The sequence below is a fragment of the Brassica rapa genome, chromosome A06 (assembly GCF_000309985.2).
Source record: "Brassica rapa cultivar Chiifu-401-42 chromosome A06, CAAS_Brap_v3.01, whole genome shotgun sequence".
Classification (NCBI taxonomy): Eukaryota; Viridiplantae; Streptophyta; class Magnoliopsida; order Brassicales; family Brassicaceae; genus Brassica; species Brassica rapa.
The window spans coordinates 16,456,265-16,482,489 of NC_024800.2; the positions used below are offsets into that span (position 1 = coordinate 16,456,265).

General features: G+C 38.6%; 1 protein-coding gene and 4 non-coding genes across 5 annotated transcripts; all 5 read left to right on the forward strand.

Moving 5' to 3' along the window:
* The first annotated feature begins 11,244 nt into the window (after positions 1-11,244).
* On the forward strand, positions 11,245-11,330 carry LOC117126365. The gene has a single exon (XR_004448933.1). It is a non-coding gene; the product is annotated as a small nucleolar RNA SNORD25 (small nucleolar RNA).
* Positions 11,331-11,345: 15 nt separating this feature from the next.
* LOC117126352 lies at positions 11,346-11,495 on the forward strand. Its single transcript, XR_004448923.1, has one exon. It is a non-coding gene; the product is annotated as a small nucleolar RNA snoR136 (small nucleolar RNA).
* A 44-nt stretch (positions 11,496-11,539) lies between these two features.
* LOC117126337 lies at positions 11,540-11,614 on the forward strand. Its single transcript, XR_004448909.1, has one exon. It is a non-coding gene; the product is annotated as a small nucleolar RNA snoR64a (small nucleolar RNA).
* Positions 11,615-11,803: 189 nt separating this feature from the next.
* On the forward strand, positions 11,804-11,898 carry LOC117126324. Its single transcript, XR_004448899.1, has one exon. It is a non-coding gene; the product is annotated as a small nucleolar RNA R38 (small nucleolar RNA).
* A 1,665-nt stretch (positions 11,899-13,563) lies between these two features.
* LOC117126262 lies at positions 13,564-24,738 on the forward strand. Its single transcript, XM_033274094.1, has 2 exons — positions 13,564-21,403; positions 21,449-24,738. The coding sequence occupies exon 1, from the start codon at positions 13,614-13,616 to the stop codon at positions 14,556-14,558; it is 945 nt and encodes a 314-aa protein (XP_033129985.1). The 5' UTR covers positions 13,564-13,613; the 3' UTR covers positions 14,559-21,403; positions 21,449-24,738.
* The last annotated feature ends 1,487 nt before the right edge of the window (positions 24,739-26,225 follow it).

Here is a 26,225-nt window from a genome sequence, read left to right on the forward strand (position 1 = left end):
TATATAGAGATCGAATCATTAAGTTAAGAGACACACATCTTAACATGAACAGTTACAACTCTTTGTGTAATAACATAAATAACTAACTTATTTAAATGTATTAACGAGAGATTAGATTATATAGTTCAACACTCCTTCTTAATCATATCTCGACTTGACTCCAAGCTGCTTCTTGAGATCTTCAAAACCTTGAACCGTCAAATGCCTTTGTGAGAATGTCAACGAGTTGATCATCCCCTTTGCAATACTCCAGTTCAATGATTCCTTTTTGCTCAGCTTCCCTCACAAAATGGTACTTGATCTTTATGTGCTTCGTCTTTCTGTGTTGCACCGGAATCTTTCCAATTGCTATTGCTGATTTGTTGTCACATAAGATCGGAATGCCTCCTTCAAATTTCTGACCAAAATCTTCAAATAGTCTTTGTAACCAAACAGCTTGATTTGCTGCTGCACATATGGCTATGTACTCCGCCATAGCCGTTGATTGAGCCACTATTTGTTGCTTACTTGACTGCCAACAAAACATGGCTGATCCAAGAGTAAGCACATAACCTGAAGTGCTTTTCTTGTCTTCCTTACAGCCACCCCAATCGCTGTCCGAGTAGCCTACGAGTCTTGGTTCTTTCACGCTTGTGAAGTACACTCCAAAGCTTGATGTTCCTTTGCCATATTTTAACACCTTTTGGCTTTTTGGTAGTGGTTCATGCGAGGTGATGACATGTATCTTGAGAGATAGGCGCTTGCATACATCACATCAGGTCTTGATGCACACAAGTACAAAAGTCCCCCAACAATGCTTCCATACTTAGTTGGATTTCCATACTCCTTGTCATCCTCAACTCCTTTCCCTTGTGGTGTAAGTGGATTGCTTACACTCTTGTTGTCTCGCATCCCAAACTTATCTACAAGTTTGTTTGCATACTTTTCTAGTGAAAGAAATATGCCTCAATTGTCTTGAATTACTTCCATTCTAAGAAAGTAGTTCAACAATCCAAGATTCACCATCTCGAAATTATTTCTTCATGTTCTCCTTGAATGTGTTGATGATCTGAATGTTTCTTCCTGTGATGATTATATCATCCACATATAGACTCACGGTCAACACATCTCCTCTTTGCTTCATGATGTATAAGGCCGCATCATTCACACTTCTCTTAAAACCGTTGTGAAGAAAGTATGAATATATCCTTCCATACCATGCCCTTAGGGCTTGCTTTAAACCATATAAATCTTTGTGTAGCCTTAACACCTTGTGTTCCTTCCCGTGTGTCACATACCCAGGCGGTTGTGTGACATACACTTCTTCCTTGAGGTCGCCATTGAGAAAGGCTGACTTCATATCCATCTGATACAATCACCACTTCATCTGAGCCGCATAGGCAAGTATGAATCACTAGGCTCTCGCTTTCTAGGTTCGTCTATTGACCATTGTTGATCGATGATTCTATATGAATATCTATCGATTCACTATTCAAAACGTTGACCGATTATTCTATTTGAATATCGATCGACGCTGTTGGTCAAGCGTTAATGTGCGGGTTGAATGAGCTCACTAGATCAGCTCTTGCCTTACTCTTAGCAAGATCTTAGTTCAATTAGAATGGTTTCAGGATGAGATGAAAGCTATCGCTTATATCTAACAATCTTAGGGCAAGTTCTAGGTAGCTATTCTAGAATCAAACATTAATGACAATCCTAATGATTAATATAACAACTTAGCAATCTATAGTCGGGGCTAATCCCTCATAAACTATTTAAACCCTAAAATCTAACAAGAAACTACTCAGACATGGCCAAGCAATTCATAACAGCAAATAGATATGAAAACTGCATTAAAATAATAGATAGACGAGGCAAGATGGTATATGGTTCTGGTATCGGTTTTGGAGATGGTATTGTGTTTGGTCTCATCAAACCAAATGCAGATTGACTCTAGCTGCTAAAATTAGGATCATGTCAGGATTATGGGCTTATTTTATCAGCAGCTTTGTGGTCAGGACAATAACCGATATAATGGTGATGCTTTGCGTGCACAATGGTCAACTTCAAAGAAGTACCAGGCAAAGAGTGTAATAGTTTTAATAAGAAAAGACTTATGGAGGATATTAGTTGCATTCTGGTTATGGCACTGTATGGTCAAAGCATATAGATATTATACAGATCAACTTTTTGGCAAAGTTTGGGTACATGTAATGGTGAACATAATGGGCTCTTTAGTCGTACGGTATTTTGTCTTATGGGAACAAAAGCAGAGTGAAGGAAATCATCTTCAATATTTTTATCAGACAATTTTAACTGGTGAATGTAAATGGTCCTATTTAAGTAGGACTCATGCTTGTTTTGTTTCGATATGGTTTGCTCTGTGGGTGATGGGAATGGATTGGTATCGCGATAATTATCTGGTTATACGGACCGTAAGGCGAGTTTTTGAAACCATACTGCAGCGGTTTCAGTACTTGGTCTCATCAAACCAAGGACTGGATCAGTTATTTTATGTGCAGCACATGAGGACAAATGGGCTCATTTTTGTAGGCTACGAGATGGAAATATGGGATGATTTGTGGTTTGTTGTTGGTAACTATAGTTATAATAATAGAACAATAATTAAACAGATGAAGAAAGCTTTAGGATTTTCATTGAACTTACGGGCATTGACATGCACTAGAGGACAGAAAAGTCATAACAAGGGTTTGTGGACAATATGGGAGCAAGGAATCAATTCATCTTGTGGACGTTTTTTGGGTATATTGCTTCACATATGTGATAAAGACGATTACAAATATTATTATATATGAAAATACTAAGATGGAATTGTAGAAGACTCGGAAGTCACTGGACCATAAGTTATCTTTGGGAAATATGGCACAAACATAAACCAGATTTTTTTTATCTGAAACGAAACATGATTTCGAATTCGTACAAAAGTTTCAATCTCATTTTGGATATGATAGTTTGGTTACTGTGGATCCAAATGGGAGGAGTGGTGGTTTAGTTCTTTTTTATAACAACGAATATCAAGTTAAAATCTTATATTCCAGCAACAGAATGATAGATATCGAGGCGGTGGCAAAAGGAAAACAAGTTTCCTATGAGGAACCGGTACAAAAGCTAAGAGAACAGGTTTGGGAGAAACTAACTCGATTTGGATTATCACGTTCGGAACCTTGGTTTATTATTGGAGATCTAAATGAAATCACTGGAAATCATGAAAAGGATGGGGGTTCCCTACGATGTACAACTTCCTTCATTCCTTTTAACAACATGATAAGGAATAGTGGACTATTAGAATTTCCGGCTCGAGATAATACACTGTCTTGGCGAGGAAGGAGGGGCAAAGGTAAAGGAGCAGTGATGATCAGATGTCGATTGGATCGGGCCTTGGCAAATGAGGAATGGCATACGCTTTTCCCATGGTCTTACACAGAATACTTGAAGATGGTGGGTTCTGATCATCGCCATGTGGTTGCTTTTTTGGAGGATAATTTATCAAGGAAAAAAGGGGACAGTTCAGGTTTGATAAGAGATGGATTGGACAAGAGGGTCTCATGGAATCAATTGTGGCAGGCTGGACGGAAAGTCAGGGAGGACAAATAGTGGATTTTGTTACAAAAATTAATAATTGTCGTCATGAAATATCTTCATGGAGAAAAGATAATGAACCATATGGGAATGACAAAATTAAAGATCTCCAACATGCACTGGAAAAAAATTCAAATGGATAATAATAGATCTCAAGAGGAGATTCTCGAGGTTTCCAGAAAGTTACAAGAGGCCTATAAGGATGAGGAGGAATATTGGCATAAAAAAAGAAGGAATATGTGGTACTCATCTGGAGATCTTAATACTAAGTTTTACCATGCCTTGACAAAACAGTGTAGGATTCGTAATAAAATAGTGGGACTCCATGATAAAATGGGTAGTTGGATAACCGAAGAGAACGGAGTTGAGAAGGTGGCGGTCGATTATTTTGAAGGTTTGTTTAGGACCACAGATCCAATGGAATTTGATAGCCACCCCCCCCCCCCCCCCAAATGAATCAAGTTTTATTGAGAATGGCAACAGAGGAAGAGGTCCGACAAGCTTTATTCATGATGCACCCGGAGAATGCGTCAGGTCCGAATGGGATGACAGCTCTTTTTTTTCAGCATTCCTGGCATGTTATTAAGAAGGATGTGGTTGAGATGGTGAATAATTTTCTACTTATAGGAAATATGGATCCATGTTTAAATATTACTAATATCTGTATGATTCCGAAAATAGAGAGACTCACAAGGATAACAGAACTAAGGCCGATAAGTTTATGTAATGTAGGTTACAAGATTATCTCGAAAGTTTTGTGTCAAATATTGAAAATTTGCCTACCACGGCTAATTTTGGAGACACAATCGGCATTTGTGGCGAGCAGGTTAATCTCGGATAATATTCTTATAGCGCTGAAAATGTTTCATGGACTGAAGACCAATAAGTCTTGTTAAAACAAGTTTACGTCAATCAAAACAGATATGAGCAAGGCGTACGATAGGATAGAGTGGAGCTTTATTGAGGCTCTTCTTTACAAAATGGGATTTGATCCTCGTTGGACCAACTTAATGTTGGAATGTATTTTTTCGGTTCAATATAGGGTACTTCTCAATAGTCAGCCACGAGGTCTTATCACTCCACAGCGGGGCTTACGACAAGGGGATCTTTTGTCTCCGTATTTATTTATTTATTATGTGTACTGAGGCATTAATCGCGAATATTAAGAAGGCGGAGAGAGTGAAACAATTAACTAGTCTAAAGGTAGCAAGAGCTTGTCCAGTAGCTCAGTTTTGGTGGAGTCCAGGAGGAAGTACAAAAGACATGCATTGGAAATCATGGGATAAATTATTTGTGCCTAATGATAATGGTGGACTAGGTTTTAAGGATCTTATTGATTTTAATACGGCGATGCTTGGAAAGCAATTGTGGAGGCTGATTGAAAAGCCAAATACTCTTTTTTCAAGCGTCTTCAAATGACGGTACTACAGGAATGCTTAACCCCTGGAACCGATCCGCTCATACTCCCCGTCATATGATTGGAAGAGTATTATTGCTGCTAGATCTTTAGTTTGTAAAGGACTAATTAAAAGGGTGGGAACATGTTCATCTATTTTAGTATGGAATGATCCTTAGATCCCAGCCACTCGCCTGAGACCAACAAACAAAAACCTTCAAAATAGTTACCCGGACCTCACAGTGGATTCCCTCATTAATCCGAAATCCTGAACATGGAATTTACAGGCAATCAGGACTTTGGTGGATCCTCATGATGTAAAAATTATTGAAAGTATTCCATTCAGTAGAAATCAGATGGAGGATAGGAATGGATGGTATTTTACTAACAATGAGAAATACTCGGTCCAATTAGGTTATCAACTGGAACGGGTCTATCTTGACAAGAAAAAACCACCAGAATTTTATGGTCCCAAAGTGGATACACTAAAAGCTTTCTGCTGGAAAATGATGTGCCCCCGAAGATAAAACATTTCTTATCGCAACTCCTTTCAGGATGTTGACTGGAACGACGAAGAAGCTGTGCTATTCCCAAACTGGGAAACTCGAATCACATGATTTGAAAGTGAAATAACTTTTTCTTGCCAACTCCTATGAGATATTCAACTTCCTGGTGATTCTCCATCACTTTATGTATCCAAATAAAGCTTCTGACAAAGTGATTAATTCTGGTTTGATTGGAACGACGAAAAAGCTGTGCTATTCCCAAACTGAAAAACTGGAATCACCTGATTTGAAAGTAGAATAACTTCTTCATCCCAACTCTTATGAGACTTATTAAACTTCCTGATGATTCTCCACCACTTTATGTATCCAAATCAAGCTTCTCACAAAGTATTTCATCCTGGTTTGATTGGAACAACGAAGAAGCTGTGATATTCCACAACCTGGAAACTGGAATCACCAGATTTGAAAGTGGGATAACTTCTTCATCCCAACTCCTATGAGATTTATTCAACTTCCTGGTGATTCTCGACCACTTTATCTGTCCAATTCAAGCTTCTCACAAAGTGATTCATCCTGGTTTGCATGGAACGACGAAGAAGCTGTCCTATTCCCAAACTGGGAAAATGGAATCACCTTATTTGAAAGTGGGAAAACTTCTTCATTCCAACTCCTATGAGGTTTATTCAAGTTCCTGGTGATTCTCCACCACTTTATGTATCCAAATCAAGCTTCTCAGAAAGTGATTCTTCCTGGTTTGATTGGAACGGAAGAAGCCGTGCTATTCCCAAACTAGGAAACTGGAATCACATGATTTGAAAGTGGGATACCTTCTTCGGGTACAGACCAGTACATCAAGTGTGGACATTATCTAAGATACCATCGCATCCCAATATTTTTCCTATCAGTTCTTTTTTCGCTATTATGGATCATCTTTTTTGGAGAGTCAATCCAAAGATGGATGACCACCAATTTGCATGGATATTATGGTATATATGGAAAGGCCAGAATAACAAAGTTTTTAGCAATCTGGATATTGATCCGAGGAAAACACTTAAAATAGCAGAATTGGAGTCATCACTTTGGGCTGAGGCACATGTAGTAAATGACCCAACGAGGGGGCATCAGGTACAGACCAGTCCCCCATTTGCGACGCCAGGACGATGGTGCTTCATAGATGGATCATGGAACTATAAGGATTTATTTTCAGGGCAAGACTGTTATAGCACTTTGCCGGGTTTTGATGGTTTATTAGGGCAAGGAATGTAAGGGCATGTCTCTTACCCCTTCATTCGGAGGTAGATGCATTAATTTGAGCAATGGAAGGTATGAAGAATTTAAGACAGTTTCAGGTAACGTTTGCAACGGATTGTTCTCAATTGGTGAAGATGGTTCCAGAACCAGAAAAATTGTCAGCATTTGAAAGCTATCAGGAAGACATCAAGCTATTAAAAGGATATTTTCTCAACTTAGACATCGTTCATGTACCCCGAACGGAGAACCTACGGGCGGATAGCTTAGCACGCGGTGCTAGAAAACAACCGTTTTTCATCGTTTACACGGATGTGGAGTTACTGATTTGGTTTACAGAGTCAACATGAGTATGTAAATGTTTGTTGTCAAAAAAAAAAAATAGATAGATATTAATGGAGTTCCAATCACAAATAACTTTGGATGTTCTCTCTAATCTACTAAAAATCCTAGAAAACCTTTGATGTGAAAAACAATAAAACAAGAAAGCACACCTTGCCTCTAACATGTTGGCAAAGCTTATATAATTAGGTTAAAACTCGCCAGGGATAATCTTGTAAATTGGTGAAGACTTGGGATCTATGTCGGCTGTGATCATACGGGCTTTCTGCGCTTCACTGTCGATCGATGTCAAGATGGGAACATCGATCGATTATTCCTCTTCAATATCGACCGATGGTCGAGCTCGATGGTCATCTCGGGTGCTTACTCCAAATATCTCCAAAATGCTCCAAAATAATCACTTTCCTCCAAATCACTCATGATCAAATATATACTCTAAATAGACTCTATAATATAATAATTAGTAATTAAAACACTTATAAACCATGGGTAAAAGTGGGTCAAATCCATGGTCTATCAAGCAGCAAGCCATGAAGAAGCGTATGGCTAGTACTATGTGGCGGAGACCATAAGTATTGAGCCTAGGTGTGATTATTCAAGGGAGGCGTGTGTGATCTGATCATGGGTAAGGATGGACGACCTGATCCATAGATGATGGATCAAGGTGTCTGATCTGATTGATCAAAGGATACATCGGTAGTAAGAGTAAGACTGAACGACTCCACTGGGACATGGTTCCATGGCCAGTTAGGTAAGTGTGGGCTCTTATCAGTTCTGAGTCATGTGGGATGGTTGGTTGATTGACTTAGAATTTGATGGGAATCATTAGTCCAATAGCTGGACTTGGTATCATAAGCTAATAAGCAAAAATGTTGTTGGATGATGCATGAGCCAGGAAGGGCCAAATGCATATCCTTAATTGTTTGAAGGCTTCTCAAGGGTTACTTAAGTTTATGGGGATGGTTGGCTGAATGACTAAGTACCTAAGCGAGTTGTTTTATGAGTAAAGGAGCTGAATGCAGTATATGGCAGCTGGCCATAGCTCGGTCTTAGCTCAGTTTGAGTGTGACAGCTCGATCAACTGGTCTACGAGTTCATTCAGCTAGAGCAGCTGGACCGATAAGCTAACAAGCTGTGTGGATGTGACCAAGTTATGATCTTGATCTAGCAATATTTGCTTAGATAGAATGGTTTAGAGGTATGGAACCTCAGATAGTTAGACTTGAACCGAGTTAAGAACTGATCTCTAAGCTGGATGGTAGTTAGTTGAGCTAACTAGAGCATAGATGATTAAACAGTTAAGTGTATGGTTGGATTTAAATCCAATGTTATGAAATAATATTCCGCTGCGTATAACTATGAATGATCTCAGCTATGAAAGGCTAAGGAAGTCTTTAGCTAAAGTCTAAGGTAGCCATTGCCTAAGGGCGAACTTATAGAAGTATGGTTAAAATTAGGAAGTTCTGGCAGTATGTGGTCTGAGCGACGAAGGACATCGACCGCGGCTTAGACAGCCGGGTTGGGGCCCTTCAAGATCCGCCACTGCTGCACCTTAAAACGCCGACTCCACACCTCGAAGACCTCGCCGCCTCGTTGTTGCTCCAGAGATTCACCACCTACCACTGGATCTAGTTCCCCTCGAGGTCGATTTAGGTCTCCGGCTAGCGACATTTCCCTATAAACTCAAACATATCGACGACAAAGAGAGATCCAAGGAAGAGAAGCAAAAGGAAGATAGAGGAGAGGAGAGAATGGACTGTCGGCGTGGCGTCTAAACACCACCAGCTGGAGGCAATCGACAAAATTTCTTTTCTGTGGCTAGAGAGGAAGATAAGGTAGAGAGACACCCAATATGTTTCGAGTAGTGGTTAATTTTGGTTAGAGTTTGATAGTTTATATAGTTTGTTCAAAATAAAATATTAATTTAAAATAAAATTAGCATGATAACAAAGTTCAGAGAAGAAATAATACGAAGATAATTGTTGACGTTGGAATTAAAAGGGGAAATTGGCATAAATACCATATTCATATTACCATTTTTTCATGTTTATACTAATCACTTTTACCTTCACTTTTAATGAAGGGTAAAAGATATTTATACCCATAGGTGAACTAATCTAGACTTAGTATTTAGAGTTGAAAGGTAGAGTAGAGTTTTTGGAATGTGAAATTTAGGATTATAATAAATATATAAATAATATTCAATTAAAAAATAGTTTCAAACATAATTTTTGATCCTTTTTGAAAAACAAAATTTCAAAAAAAAAATTACAAAAAATTCTAATTTTAAAAAGTATAATTCGAAAACATTTATTTTTTATTTTATTTATTTATTTATTTAAATAATTATTTATTTTATATATAGAGAATAAAGATATAAGAGTCTTTACCTTTTTAACGAAAAAGATATTTTTGAAAATATCTATTTAGTGGTGGTAAAAATGAATAATGTTACTTGTAAACATAAAAATTTTCCAGTATAAACAACTGACGGAGGATTTACTAATGCTTCTACACCAGGAGATCTAGGTTTCAATTCTCGGAGAAGACATAATTATGCGAATTAAAGGAGAAAAGGCTTACAAGAGATCTACAACATGGCGCAAGAAATACCGTCAAACGTAGCTCAGGTGATGCAGTCAATCGTGAATCCTCATATGGCAGGTAGAATTGTCGGCTGTAGAATCGTCTGTGACATTTCTCATAATGGTAATTAGGCCTGTCCAATATGGTAAAACCGAACCGTACAAAACCGAATCGAACTGAAATAGACAATATGGTGTGGTTTTGGTATATACCATATAAACCGAATGGATATGATTTTATAAAATCCGTAGGATTTGGATATGGTTTGGTTTATAACCGATTAAACCGAATAAACCGAACAAAACAGATCAAAAGTAGAAACATGTAAATATGTACATATTTTATAACGTCACATGAAAATCTATTTTTATATAATTTATTTGTTTATTAATAATTATTACCATATTTTTTATAGTAATAAAGAATCCTAATTTGAAAAACACTTAAAATATAATTAAATAACAATTTATCGCAACTAAGGCTTCTTATTTTCTTAATCTTCTTCTTTTAATTATTTTGCTTTCTCTTAGCATTGATTAAATTGAAGTGAATGTTATAAATTTGATGGATAATAATTAGAAAAAATTCTTCACAATTTTTTTTTTATTTATAAACGAACAGAACTTCACTCGAAAAAAGTATGACTTTGATGAATACTAAATATAGAAGAGTGTAAAAACTTTTCTTTCATACTCTCTTTTTTTTTTTATTTTTTTTTTCAAAATTTCGAGCTTTGATTTTAATTCTAAATTTGATTATTTCATCTGAAGGTATAAGCGTTTTTATTTGTTTTGTTCTTTTATTTGAAAATATAATATTTTTTAAATAAATAATTGCGATGACAATATGACTCTAAAATTTATATAATATGATCTCAAACTAAATAATTATGTTTGGTATAAAACCGAATAAACCGAAAATCGACGGTATATAAACCGAACCGAAGTAAATATGGATTTAAATGGTAATTATATTTTATTAATCGAAATATCAAAAAACCAGAAAAACTGAACCGAAACTGAACCGATATCCAGATTGAACACTTCTAGTTGTAATAACATTAAAAAAAAAAACAGCTGATGGAAAAAAAAGAAGGACGAACGTAATACAATTTTGGGCCCAAAAATAGTGGCCGTTACAATAACAACAAAAGTCTACAATTTAGCCCAATATTATTTGTCATTGACACACGGCTACACCGAAAGCCCTAATCCACGACAAGGCATCACTATATAACAATTACACACACGCTAACAATTCGTCTTACAGTTGTTCAGCCGATTTTCTAGATTTTTCTTTGCTTTGATTGATCTCAGTTCGCTTTCTGGTTGATCGCTAATTCGATTTTAGTTTTCATAGTCTAGGTTTTTGAATGGCTTCATCAGATAGTCGATGTGGATATGTCCGTTCCCATATGATTCGTTCCCTTGAAGCAATATTAATCGTGCTGTTCTCGTTATTATATATTTCTCCCTGATCAGTTCACAGCATCATACTGTTAATTCGAGTTTGATGCCGATTCTGGAGCATAACTTGGGCGACTACATATCTTGTTTATTCTTATTTTTCTCCGTCTTATTTATGGATAAGAACAGTGATGAGTCATTTACAGACCTGTAATGATAGCGGTAATGATCGCTTTTCATTATGAACATCTAAGGGACTGAGTTCTCTGTTTTCATTTAGTGGTGGCTTTACATGCTTTAAAGATTCATGCTTTGTATTATATATACGTGAAGCTTGATGAGAACATATTAGCCTACATTAAATTTAGTTCCCCTCGCTATCCTGTTCTTCAATTACAATGATGTTTCTCAGGACGTCGGTGAACAATAGTTCTCTTGTTTTACTCTGGTTTTGGTTTTATTTGATCAAATGAGGAACACTTTGCCAAGTTGTTGAATGCTCAGAAAATTTCTAGAGTATAATGATTCACTTGAATAGGAAGATCTGATGTTATTCTTTATAATTTTTCTGATATCAGATTTGTTTTTGATGGGTATTGTTGTAATATGAAGCCGGTGATGATTAGATTGGATGGTTGCTGAAAATTTCAGTGTTGAAAAACATCTACATGACTAGGACGGTCTGAGGCTTTCACGTGCAAGTTTTGTATACATTTTGAGATTGTTAGGAGCATGTTTGTGAATGTGTATGAGGAGAAACAAAAATCAAAATACAGTTATCCCTGGCTTAGGCTTCTTAAGCCGTTGATGAATCTTTTGTAATCTGACCACATCACAACAGCTTCTCAATGTATTTCTTTTTACTTTAGGAAATAAATTTGTCAACTACACGAAGTTTACTCTAATATAATGGAAACTATGTGTTACAACTACACTATGTTTATGTTAATGTTTGTCACATATATAAAGTAAATGTTTATATGGTATATTAAATTAAGTTAATGAGGTCAATTTGTGATATATTAAAATTCAATTCGTTTTATTAAATTTAATCCGACCCAACTCTTTTATCCGACCGGACTTGTTTGGATCTCCAATTCAAAAATTAGGGTTCATAACCAACAAAAAAAGGATTTCAAAGAGATGCAATACAGATGTAGTCTTACATTCTTTTCTCAGAAATTGGACCAAAGTTCTTGACAATGAGAATTTGACATTTCACTTGGTTTACATATCTCTTTTTTTTTTCAGACCAAATGAGATTTTACCTTCTAAGAGAAGCCTTATGTGAAGTCTCCTTCTCTCTTTCTGGCTAGACTTTCTAACTCTTAATGTATAACATACATTTGGTTTTGTTCCAATATCTTCGTTGCAATGGAGTTAATCAATGGAATTTCCAAATTTGGTTCTTGTGCAGCACTAGTTGGGACCGTTTACAAGAAATAACAGTAAAAAAAACAAGCGTTTCCTTCTTAGCAGAGAAGATAAAAGCATTGCATCTCTTTGAAATCAATTTTTTTTTTTGTTATGGGGTCTAAACAAGAGTCTTAAGTCGACACGGATCGGGTAAAGGAGTTGGGTCGGTAGAATTTAGAAAATCAGAGTTAATTTTAATATATTATTAATTGATTCCGCTAACTTAGCTTAAAATCAAGAAAAAAAGTTTTTTGCCTACATAACTTTAACATTAATATGGTGGAAACTATCCAATATATAAAAATGTGTCAACAACTATACGTAGTTTATGTTAATACATGTCACATGTATGAAGTAAATAATAATAGAAAAAATTGGCAAATTGGGCAAATCGCAAGTTCGATATTAGGGAGTTGGGCAACCTCAAATTTAAATTAGCAAATTGGGCAAATCGCCTTTTCCAGACTTGTGAAATGTCGACAGAGGGCGCACGTGGTTCTTGATATTACGACCCTGCCAAATCCAGAAAAGAGAAGAAAAGAAAAAAAAAGAATTAGAAAAACAAAAACCTCACATCAAAATATATCAGAACCACCTCTAAACAGCTGCAATTGAGAACCAAACAAGATTCTCACATAAGAACAACCCTCGACTGAACCCAGATCGTCATGGTACCCCCCTCCAGCGTAACGCCCTCGAGGAGAGTGACTCGTAGTCAATCCGCCAGTGATAAAGAACCAAATCCTAAGAAAATTCCCCGAGAAGGCAAAACTGCGTCTCGTTATGCAGGTATCTCCTTGCGCTAAGCTTCGCTGTGAAATTCTTTGGGAAAAGTTTTTAAAAATAAAGCGTTGGGTAAATGTCTGGATTTGGTCATTGTATTTCAGTAACGAGCACGGAGTCCGAAGTAGAGGAACCTGCATCCACCGACCAAGAAGAAGCTGCATCCACTGAACAAGACGTCGGTGCATCCACCGAGCCAGAATTTATTGTCACCACGCCGACTTTCCCGGAAAGACTGTTCGCACGTAATTGCTATCCTGGCAAACCTCGACTGAACATCTATTCAAAGGCGAGTATCATTGGCTCGTTAGTGAAGTTGCTAAGCGGCTCCCCTGAAATGAATTGTCTGCTATGAAGTCAGTTTGGAGCTCTGTTCCACTTACCTGTATCGCGCTGCTCAAACTCTGCGAAACTTTTACATTCTCTCCTGAGCCGCAGCTGGTTACGATGCGCCTATATGAGCTCTGGTTCTTGTTTGCAGACAAGCCACTACGCTTTTCTCTGCGTGAGTTCGCAGACATCACGGGGCTGAAATGCGAGCCTGAAAGGGAAAAAGTTGGAAACGGGTCAGAATCTATCGATGCCACACCTGGACGTATGTGGAAAGAGTTGTTTGAAACTGAAGATGAAGACGTGACTGTACCAGATGTTCTTCGTATGCTTGAACAGCCTAGTCTTCCTGAGTGGAAGCGGTTGCGACTAGCTCTCATTGCGCTTGTAGATGGGCTCCTGGTTTGTGGTCACAAACTTCTTCGTGTGACGCCTGCTTACGTCCAGATGCTGGAAGACACCAGATCATTTCTTCAATATCCATGGGGGAGAGAGGCATTCGTCAGCACTCTGTCTAGGTTGACACCACCTCAGCCTTGTGATCCTTCTAAAATGGATAAATCCCTTTCGGTCATGCGCCTTCGTTTGAAACAGCAGTCAACAGCGTGTTATGGGTTCCCTCTGGCGCTGAAACTTTTTGCTTTTAAAGCTATCCCCTCATTGCTTGAGAAAATTCCCGAACCTAATAAAACCACTTCTTTCTTGCAAGAACCAGAAGGATGCGACTTAACAAATGCACTTCTGAATTTTGAAGACATACTTCTGGTGGAAACCCAAAGAGAGGTACAATGCTGTTGTCTATCTTATTTGCAAAACAGAAGTTTAAACGCTCAAACTTTGTGTACTTATGAATGTTTGTGTTCTTTGTTTGAGGTTATTGTTACGTATTCAATCCCAGATGAAGGTGGGGATCCAAAGTGGAAGAAAGAAGTAAGCGATCCCCGAATAGATAGCTTAGTTCGTTGAATGCGGGAAGGGCACAAGTTCAAAGCAACAGACTTTAGAGGAGGTGATTCATCCCTTCCACCTCTGAAGCCAGCCGAAAAGGCTGAAGGTGTTGCTGTCAAAAAAAAGTGTGAAAAGCCGTCTAGGCGGTTTGGGCAAGCCTGTGATGAACCTGGAAGTTCGACTCAGGCGCCTGAGCGTCCTATTCGACCTCGTCGTGGGATATGTAAACAGGCTGAACCAGGAAACTTATCAGATAAGGAGCAAGAGCTGAAAGAGTGGATACGAGTTGAACTGAAAACCCAGTTGGGTAAATTGCGGAACGAGATTTTTGAGTGGTTGCATCATGATAGGGGAGGCTCGTTCACGGTTCCGCAAAACACAGCAGCCGGTAAAACAAACAGAGACAACAGTCACGCTGACCCTACCGGCATGGAAGTTCCAAAGAAACGACGTCCGTTCAGTGGTGATGGTAATGATGAAGCTGAAATATTTGGGTCTGATAGTAAGAAACAGAAGAAGAACAACGGCGATGGGTTTAGCGACGATGAGACGATGAGAATGCATGATAATCATTGTGATGATCGTACGCCAAATGCTCGCTTCTGGGAAAAGGTAATCAAACTGCTCCTACAATTTTTAATGATAAACAATGCCTGAATCCCGGTCTAACTTTTTTGAGGAAAATTCAACGTGTAGGTAGATTCAATGGCGGGCGAAGGCCCCTCTTCCTCGAAGTCGGCAAACATTCCAGAAGTCGATGTTTCAACGCCTATTGTCCCGGAACCGTTGGAGGTAAATAGATTATAACAATGAATTTATAGGCTCTAGATATATTATGTTTGCTGTTCAGCTTGGTTTGGCCAGGTATTCAGCGTAGATTATCAGTTGTTCGTTTTAGTTAGTGAGGTGTACAGGAATACTGATTTGTTTGGTCAGGTATTCAGGTTATTTAGTTAAGGTATTCAGGTTAATTTATGAGGTGTACATGAATACTGATTTGTTTGGTCTGGTATTCTGGTTAATAGTTCTGGTATTCTGGTTAATAGTTCTGGTATTCAGGTTAATTTATGAGGTTTACAGGAATACTGATTTGTTTGGTCTGGTATTCAGGTTAATTTAAGAGGTCTTTTGCTTAAGTAGTCAGGTATACAGATCTGTTTGATAGTTTTCAGGTGTTCACCTTAGTTAGTCAAGTGTTCAGCTAATTTTTCCCGGTGTACAGATTATGTTGATTTAGTGTTCGGATTTTTTTATCAGGAGTTCAGTTTAGTTTGTCAGGTATACACCCATTTGTTCTGATTTGAAGTATTTGAATGAGCTATATCTGAACGTTGTCAGGGCGAGGGGGGAGATGAGTCTCCAATATCAGGGCTAAATTTGTTAGCAGAAGAGATTGAAAAGGGGTCACGGAGTGACAATGTCTATAAAGATCTACAGGAGAACACTTGTAGGATGCTTACCGTTTGGTCTCATCCTGAATCTTATGTCCTTCCGCCGGAGGAACAAGGTGGTAAAGCGTCACCGACAAATTCTGAAGATTACAAGACACTGCCAGAGGATGATCCGATGACTGAATCTCGCACACCAGACGTTGGGAATTCGAAGCTGAGTCGATATCTGACTAGGTCATTAAAAAATGCAGAGCTAGAAGGGAAATGTATTCCAATAAGCTCAACCAAAAAAAATGACCTCCAGACGAAGCGTATTCCGATACGTTCAAGAAAGATTGGAGGAGTGTACACCCCAGACAAGAGATTGAAGAAGCTTTTCCAAAGCTGCAAGAAACTCAAATATACGCCCTTAGCAGAGTTGGAGAAAGCGCAGTTTCAAGAGTTTCAGTCAATTCTCTGCGAGAAACCGACACAGTAAGTTGTTTGGATATACTGTATAAATTTCTTGGACTGTCAAATATTTAATATTGAGTTTTTGTTTGTTTTCAAATTTCAGAGAATTCGAAATTGTTATTGGGATCCATGTCTCAAATAAGTTCTTCCTGTCGTTGGCGAGGCCAACAAATTGGGTCAGTACCGAGGTATTCAAATCATCAGAACTTAATCCGTTTTATTCAAGTTACAACACGGATTTCCACCGATTTAATGTTCTAATGGTTTGTACATATTTTTCAGCACATTTCTGTGCTAATTAGTATGCTAGTAAGGCGACATGGACGCAATTACCTGAGTGGGAGGTGCAGATTTGTAGACTACTTCAGTATTGCGGGCATCATATCAAAGTTTGCAGAGTTCGAGAAGGCCTCAGATAAATTGGGATTCAACTGGGGAGGGCTTGTCAGTTACAGTTTCACCGGAAAAACGCCACGTCGGAATGACAAGAAGGTGTTGTTGGTTGATGTGGACAGGGTGTACGCCCCAATGATGTGGGGAAAAGATCATTGGGTTGGTCTTGTTATCAACTTGACATGCAGACAAGTGGAGATTTTGGACTGCAACATTCCCCATAATGAGTCCGATAATGAGGTGAACAAGCACATGGCTTATCTTCTACGCGCACTGCCTCATGTCTTAGCTGCGTTTTCGCCTCCTTCCGATAGTAGTCATCCTGAAGAAGACCAAGCATTTTCATGGGTGCGTCCAGACAATATTTACTTCAACGAAAGGTCTGGCGACTGTGGACCATGCGCGGTCAAATTTCTAGAAATGCATGCAGCGGAATACTCCTATGAGGATATGGGGCAGATCGATGACAAAATGGTGGACATATTCCGTCAGAAATACGCGATGGATACCTATGAAGAATTTATTGGAAACGCAAAAGTTCAAAACGATGGTTGAAGACGTGTATACTGCCTGCTTCATTTTGTTTGTTAAACCGAATTGTTAAACGGTTATTGTATCTTTTCATTCATCCAGACACTATAATTCAAACAGATCAGTTTATCTTTGAAGGTTTTACATCGTCTTTCTTATATATTTAGGGTTTAGGGTTTAGGGTTTAGGGTTTAGAGTTTTGGGTTTAGGGTTGCATGTTTAGGGTTTAGGGTTAGTTATTTGTTTCAAAGGAAAACAATTTCAGAAGTAGTTGGTGTTTTTACTGTTTCATTTAATAAGTATTAGTGTAAAATTTAAAAATTGATTGCAATAACTATTTCTCTGAGTGTGTTAGGTACAAAATGTGGGAGGGGACAATAACTTTCCTATTAACTCATAAGACTCCTTTGTTTATTTCTTTATTCTATATATACATATTCAATGCGTCTGATAAACATCTCCAACAGAACCCAATAGTATGGCATCTCTAAACATCCCCCATCTTCCAGAAGAAATTTTGTGTAAAATAATAGAGATGGTGGGAGTGGATTCATTCTACTATCTTGGTGGTATTTTGCGGGCTGGGAAACGCGGTTATGCACTTGTCCACGAACCCTCCGTCTTAAGGAAGTGTAATGTTCAGCCAATGGTCACCTTTGCAACATGTCAAATCTGCACTGGTGGTCAGTTTCGGGAGTTTTTGATCAAGTGCGTAACAGCTGGCAACACAAACGCTATCTACTATGAAGGGCTCTATGCAGCACTGATGGTAGGTCCTGAGAAATATATTAGAATATTGCAACAAAATGTCCCAAGTCATGATTTATCAACTTTAGCCGTCGGCATTTTCTACGTGTGTATTGGCAATGACAAGGAAGCCAGTAAACTGTTTCAGCAGTTCGCAGCTAATCACTATGACCTTCGCTCGGATGCGATAGTTGGACTGGGAGCTGATCTAGAGTGGCGATTGATATCATTTGAAGCGCCATACATGAACATATATGGTGCATCTTTCAAATTTCCGGATGATGAGGTTATCAAGTCACCAAGCTGCCTTTATGGCCATGATTACACAGTCGATTTTGAAGGTTCTTGTAAAAACTGCAGGCTATTTTGGATATGCTGCAACATTTCTCACATCCTCTAGGACTTTATTTATGTTATCCTCGATGTTATCTGTTTTCTATCGTATAGCTTAAGTATTCGTGGACCTTAAGTATTCGTATACCTTAAGTATTCGTCAATGTTATCTGTTTTCTCTTGTAGACCTAAAGTATTCGTCAATGTTATATGTTTTCTCTCGTATACCGTAAGTATTCGTAAACCTTCAGTATTCGTATACCGTTTAATCAATCAAAAGTGAGTAAAGATAAATACTAATGGAATTATGAATAGAGATGTCAATTGGGCTGTCCATTTCCAATGGGTATGTCCAAATTGGGCATTATTTTTCTTAAGTCCAAATTGACATTAGCCCATCTAATTTGGACTTAATAGGTTTCAGTCCAATTGGACAACTTTAAATTTTGGGCCGTCAGTATTCGTATACCGTAAGTATTCGTATACCGTCAGTATTCGAATACCGTCAGTATTTGTACACGGAGTCTTATCTTTTCATGATAACTGTATGAGTAAAGAAACGATAAACAGATGTTGGAGTTTGTCTCCTAGCTTTGATGGTATACGTCATTTTCGAAAATAACAGCTAATGTTATACTCGACAACGGAATTAGAACAATGCTTAATGTGATAAATGCATTACAACAAATAATAATTACTGCCAACTGTCGAAGGGCGAAAAAGTCGTGGCGCAAGGAAAGTCCCGGAGGAAAAGACCAACCTCTTTTATCCAGAAGCATCGGTTACACATGTCTTCAGTCTTGGCAAACTCCATATGCCACAGATCCCAATCGAAATTCAACGTAGGTGCACAGGGGCAATTATAAAACAAAGGTCGATCTGTTGACATGAACATGAACTTCTTTGTTAAGAACCCCTCGTTAACGACCGGCACCCACGGAACATCATCCATTCTAACAAGCCATCCAATTGTACCAACTGCTTCTCTCGTAAAACAAGCAAAGTATTCCTCATCATCCCAGTAGAGTTTGCGTGTCATTGCATAGGTATACAATGCTCGTTCGTATCCAGCATCCGCTGCTCTCTTCATCAAAGCAAGACCTTCTTCGTGGCGTTGTAGGGCGTAGAAATACTCAACACCCTTGATGTAAAGAGTACTTGGGTTTCCGACATCGTAGCATCTTCTCAACAACGTATTACGCAAGCCTGTCCACCAAGGGTATTTATGCAGATCAAACGAAGAATAGACGTCAGGCGTGTCTGCCAGCGCACGCATTGACTTACAAGTAGATCTGAGTCTATACAGATCTTGAAAGGAATTTTTTGCGACGCAGGAGACAATCAATTGTTGGATTTCGGAAGGGAGATCTAGAAAAGTCATCTCTGCCATTATAGCCAGATTGTGTTTTCATTGTTGTGCTAATGATGTCCAAAATTCAGTTATTATAGTGAGCGGACGGCGGCAAGCGAAGGGTTGTCTATTTACGATGGTCACGCCCGTTTAAGTCATTATACTGAGGAGACGCATTGAACCTATACCGAGAGAAACGAAATAATGGATTTTTTATTGACCCTTTAAACCATGATTTGACAGTGTTAGGTTTCAAATGTAGGTGGGACAATAAATTCTCGTATTAACCTCACACGTTTTCTCTACAAACCTGTCTTTTAAATTTCTATAATCCCTCTCATACCAACCATAAAACATACCACAAAAAAACTCCAACAAGTGACCCCAATAGTATGGAAGCTCACGTACTCCCAAATCTTCCCTAGGAAATTGTGTGCAAAATCATTGAGCTTGTCGGAGAGGAATCATTTTACAATCTTGGCCCTTTTCTGCGGGCTGGAAAACGCGGTTACGCCCTCGCACACGAGCCCTCAGTCTTGAAGAAGTGCGATGTTAGTGAAATGGAGGAGGGGTTCGTCACATGTCAAATACGCTAAGGTTGTCAGTTCCGGGAGTTTCATCTCAAATGTGTCAGTGTTGGCAACAGAAAGGCAATCTACTATGAAGGTCTCCTTACAGCACCGAGCATAGGACTTGAGGAGAGTATTAAAATATTAGAACCAAATGTCCCAATGCATGGATTCTCAACCCTAGCTGTCGCCATATTCAATGTTTGTCTTGGCAACGACAAGGAAGCGAGCAAAGTGTTTCAGCTGTTCGCAGCATATCACCATGACCTTCGATCGGATGATACTTGTGAAATGGGAGAATCCATAGAGAACCAATTGAAAGCCTTTGGAGCGGAAGACCTGAACTGCAACAAGTATGGGGAATCTTTCAAGTTCCCGGATGATGGCATTATCAAGACACCCAGGTGCGTGTATGGCCATGATTACGCAGACAACTTAGAAGGTGATTGCAAAAACTGCAGGCTATTTTGGCTTTGCGTCAACATTGCAAACATCCTCTACGACTTTATTTATGTTATCCTCGATGTTATCTGTTTTCTATCGTATAGCTTAAGTATTCGTATACCTTAAGTATTCGTATACCTTAAGTATTCGTCAATGTTATCTGTTTTATCTCGTAGACCTAAAGTATTCGTCAATGTTATATGTTCTATCTCGTAGACCTAAAGTATTCGTCAATGTTATATGTTCTCTCTCGTATACCTAAAGTATTTGTCAATGTTATATGCTCTCTCTCGTATACCGTAAGTATTCGTATACCTTCAGTATACCGTCAGTATTCGTATACCGTCAGTATTCGAATACCTTCAGTATTCGTAGACCTTAAGTATTCGTATACCGTCAGTATTCGTATCCTAATTTTACCAATATTAAACATGCATAAAAAGACAGCTTTAATAAACATAAATCATATACTATATTATAAAATATAATGGGCTGTCCATGTCCAATGGGTATGTCCAAATTGTACGTAGTCCAAATTGTCCAAACCCAAAATAGAACCATCACATTTCACAAATGGTTTTAGCCCATCTAATTTGGACGTAATAGGTTTCAGTCCAATTTCACAACTTTAAATTTTGGGCCCATCTAAAGGTCAGACCATTTGGGTTTGTTCTTGGTTAACCCATGGTCATTAAGCCCATTAATGGAATTATTCGTAGACCTTAAGTATTCGTATACCGTCAGTATTCGAATACTGAAGGTATTCGAATACCTTCAGTATTCGTAGACCTTAAGTATTCGAATACCTTAAGTATACCGTCCGTATTAGTATACCGTCGGTATACGAATACTGTCAGTATTCGTATACCTTCAGTATTCGTAGACCTTAAGTATTCGTATCCTAATTTTACCAATATTAAACATGCAATAAAAGACAGCAATAATAAACAGAAATCATAAACTATATTATAAAATATAATAAAGAGTTCGAAAAAAAAGAGTTCAAAATAATTACAAAAAAACACTAAAATTCAAAATATTTAATAATATTAAAAGAGGAGGAGGTTCCTAGTCGGAGTCGGAGGTGCTGGAGTCGGTGCCGGAGCTGTCTGGGTAGTTGTCCATCCTGAACTGCCCAGAACCCAACGTGTCGTCGGTCCTGTCGGACGCGTCGTCATCCACGTCCGTCTCCATCTGCATCCACTCCCAGTATTCACCTTCTTCATCGTCCTTAAACCCCAACGCTCCTTCGCCGTCATATCCGTAACCCTCATCCTCCGGGTCACCTTTTTTCTCCGCCTTGCGAGCACGTTTGCTACTGCGGGGATCGGGGCTTGTGCAGCGCCGTTTGCGAGGGGTGGATGGAGGTGTTTCCTTTAACCCCTCCTCGACTTCCTCCGCCTCCTCGAACAGGGCCTCGACTGTGGCGAACTCATCAGTTTCCAGACCGTCGCGGATCTCTTCCTTCAATCCGGCCTTGGCCAACTCGATCAACTGCTGCTCGGTGCGTTCGCCGACTATAGGCAAACTGTAAAAGAATCGCTTGTATTTTGCGACGGTCATTTTGCCCTGGCTGATATCATAAACCATTTTTGGAATGAAAGAGGTTTGCAGAGAAAGAGGTTTGCAGAGAATATGTTTAGAAAGATGAAAAAAATATTAAATGTCAACTGAGTAGTATATATATTACGAAAATAATTAATTATTTTTTTGGTAACAGACGCGGCGTTCCATTACTACTCCTCGGTTTAAACCATGCGAATTAAATCGTTGCGACTCCTCCGTAGAATTAAATCTCCGACTGATTTGACCATACGAAATAAAGTAGGAAACTTTATTGTCGCAGACAGAGTTCACTTAAATTTATTTTCGTGTTAAAACCATAAGTGTACGCGTGTTCGTACACCAACAAAGAGAGAGATGAGAATACCTTAAGTTCATACATTAATTAGTACAAATATGTATAAAGAAGATGTCTTCTCCGTGTCAGAAGGTAGCCCTAATTTCAAACTACAGTATGAAGCTTACGTAACCGAGGAGGTATAATGATGACTTCGTACACCTTAACCGAGGGTGTATAATGATGACTTTTGTACACATTATGAAACTAAATTAATTCAAATGGATTTGATTTTTAATTGGATATGGATAGGCCCATTATGAGATAAACAGTTAAAATTTGATAGAAGAGTACAAATTAACCTTAACATAAACAGTACAAATTTGATAGAAGAGTACGAAAATTACATAATAGATCCGAGAAATGCTAAGATCAGCGATCCACCATAATTAATTGCTTAAGCTCTTTGATCTCCTCACGCATTTGCGCAAGTTCAAATTGCAGCTCACGGCGGAGCGACACCTCCTCAGCATACTGACTTCTCAAGCAATCCAGCTCTTCCTCGAGGGCAGTAAGGCAGTCATGACGGATGTGCAAACCATCTTTCTACAAGAAAATATATTAGATTTGTTAGCTAAAAACAATACCATTTCCGTTAACAATGGAGGCAAATTTAAGTATTGTGAACTCCAATATTACCTTAAAATCTTTGCATACGTAATAGTTTTTTCCTCTGTCATCAGCTTCCACGGTGATAGCTCCACCGCAGATACACTTCGTTGGAATTTTGTAATTGGCATAGACACAATTGCTCACCCAGTCATACTCCCTTTTGTGATGCTTCATCTCTTTATAGTAAGGATCCGTCATTTTGTGGTACTGGTGAGTGTGGTGAAGAGAGATTGTTGAGTGTTGTGAAGAGAGATTGTTGGGTGTTCTGAATTATACTTAAGTAGTGCAAGATTGTAACGGCTATATTTTACTTCAAAAGCATTTCTAACGGTAATATTGAGAGGGATATATTCACCATTTTTTATTTCAAACGTGTTTATTGGTTCATAGAATTTTAGTAGAATCATAAAAAATGACACATTACAAAAAACCACATCAAGAGTTCATTACTCATCCGATTTATTACATTACAAAATAAAGAGTTACTTGAATATGATCACCAACCCAAGTAAAACTAATATAATAACCATTCCACCAACAAAGTATTCGAAGCCATTGGTTAACCTTGTTCTCTTTTCAGCTAATTCAGACACTACCTTCTCTAGCCTAACCAGCTTCTGCTCAGTCTCATTCTGGAGTTCCTTCAACTTGTTAAGTTGTGGGTCATAGTCATTCAAAAAGGTTAGATAATCTACCTTTTCAGACAATTGAAGTGTGTGCATATCCCTGGCTCTCATCTCCTCCATAACCGCATCATCCCACCATTTATGAACATGACAGTCTCCATCATTAACATTATCACACGTGTAGTATCTTCTACCTGGATCATTTACAGTGCGAGATGTTGCTAGCTTAGGCCGACCACCACAGTAGCATGTCTGCGGGAATCCAAATTTGACCTCGGGTTGCGGAGGGTACTGAACCGTCGAAGCATAATTGTAATTTAGCTCAGCTTGGTCCCGACGAATAAGATCTTCAACTTCACGGTCTTCTGTGTCGCTGGAGTCATGCCCACCATAGTCCTCTGATTCCGAAGGCTGGCTATAGCTATAATCAAGTCCCATCTTTAGTATAAAATTGAGAGTAAAGAGAGAATCACAAAAAATCTGAAATATAGACGACACAAGCACTCATACTTAAATAGATTGAGATTGTAACGGCTATATTATTATTGGATTACAATACAACGGCTACATTGTATTTAAATGTCTTTCTAACGGCTAGATTGGCTAAACAGATATCGTACACCTCAAGTTGTAAACAAGTTACATCAAATCAAAAGTCATCAAATCTTCAACTATGTTTACCTCAAGTTGTAAACAAGTTGTAAACCATATTAAGGAATGACAATAAAACCATACATATCTAATAAATTCAAGAAGAAGCTCTGCGTAAAACATATCGCAAAATAGCATTATAGATGTGTTGTAAACCATATTAAATTTCCAAAAAACAAGAACTCTCTTGTCAACAATACATAAAATCTCCTCCATCCATAAGCCATCATTGTAGCGGTTCTTTACAAGACTTTTTGTTGTGACCTGAGATATGACATCGACTACATGTGTTTAGTTTCTTCTTCTTCGGCCCCTCCTGAAAAAAACATAACAGCCTTTATTCAGAAAATATCCATGACTACAGTCAGATGAGATTAGGTCGTACCAGTATTTCTCCTGCAGAACGTTTACGCTTGGTCGGTGGACGTCCTGGTGGTCTCTTCGTCTTTGGTGGTAACATGATAAGGTCACTAACCTCCGAAGGTATGAAAAGATCTTGCGGATCTGGAACCGGGAGTGTAACACCCTTTGTTGTTTCATTCCATGTCTTTTTTAGATAGGCGTCTGCAACGAACTCTGAGTGCTGCAAGTTCCGAAACATAGACGCAGCAATGGCATGTCGACATGGTATTCCAACTTTCTGGAATTCAAGACATGTGCAAGACCTGGTTTCCAAATTAACAGAACTCCCGAAGCCGGTTGTTTTAAGAGTTACCTCAAATTCAAAAGCAGACAGACGCATCACAGCTTACGCTCTTGCGTCTTCTAGATTGTTTTCCATCAACTCGTCAATAGCCGGGGGGATCTCACCACTCATTTTCGATATCTTTCGCTGTCTACTCACAAACCAACGACTAATCATGCGTCTGATGAACTCAAATAGCGCCATTATCGGGGAATCGCGCGCATGAACTAGTGCTTTGTTGAGAGACTCAGATATATTCGAGCTCATTAGATTGTACCGCTTGCCCTCAAAGTGTGACCTTGTCCAATGCCTATGATCGATCTTCTCAAGATAATCCCAACAGCGCTTATCTGTAAGTTTGATCTCCGCGTAAAGTCTCTTAAAGTATGATACCTTGAATACCTCGGCTGCCCTGCCAACCATTTGCTTCTGATTCCTTTTCTTGAATTTTGCGTCGACGTTTCTCTGTAGGTGTACGAGGCAGCACCCATGGTGTGAAAGAGGATACCACTTATCTTTAGCAACACATATTTGACTTGATCTATCAGACACGATAGCTAAATCGGAGCCATCTTCTACGATCTCTTTCAGCTTCTCAAAAAACCAACTCCAAGACTCATTTGTTTTATTGTCTACAACAGCAAACACTATAGGGAATACCTGATAATTGGCATCTTGCCCACTTGCAGTTAGTAAACACCCTTTGTACTTCCCAAACATATGAGTACCATCCACCACAATAACCTTCCGTAGATGCTTCCACCCGTCAATGCAAGCTTTCAGCGCCATGAACGCGTACTTAAACCTTGTCTGACCCTTATCATCTTTTTCAGTTTTGATATCAGTAATGAACCCAGGATTTGCATACTTTACAACATAAAAATATTTCGACAGGAACTTGTAAGAGCTCTCTTCAGTTCCTTGTGCAGCCACAGTTGCTAACTCTTTTGCTTTCCAACATTTCCAATATGTGGCCGTAAACAAGAACTCAGTCCGGAG

Excerpts from the sequence above, each read along its gene's own strand:
- LOC117126262 (XM_033274094.1), top strand. The coding sequence starts at position 13,614 with ATGAAGTCAGTTTGGAGCTCTGTTCCACTTACCTGTATCGCGCTGCTC.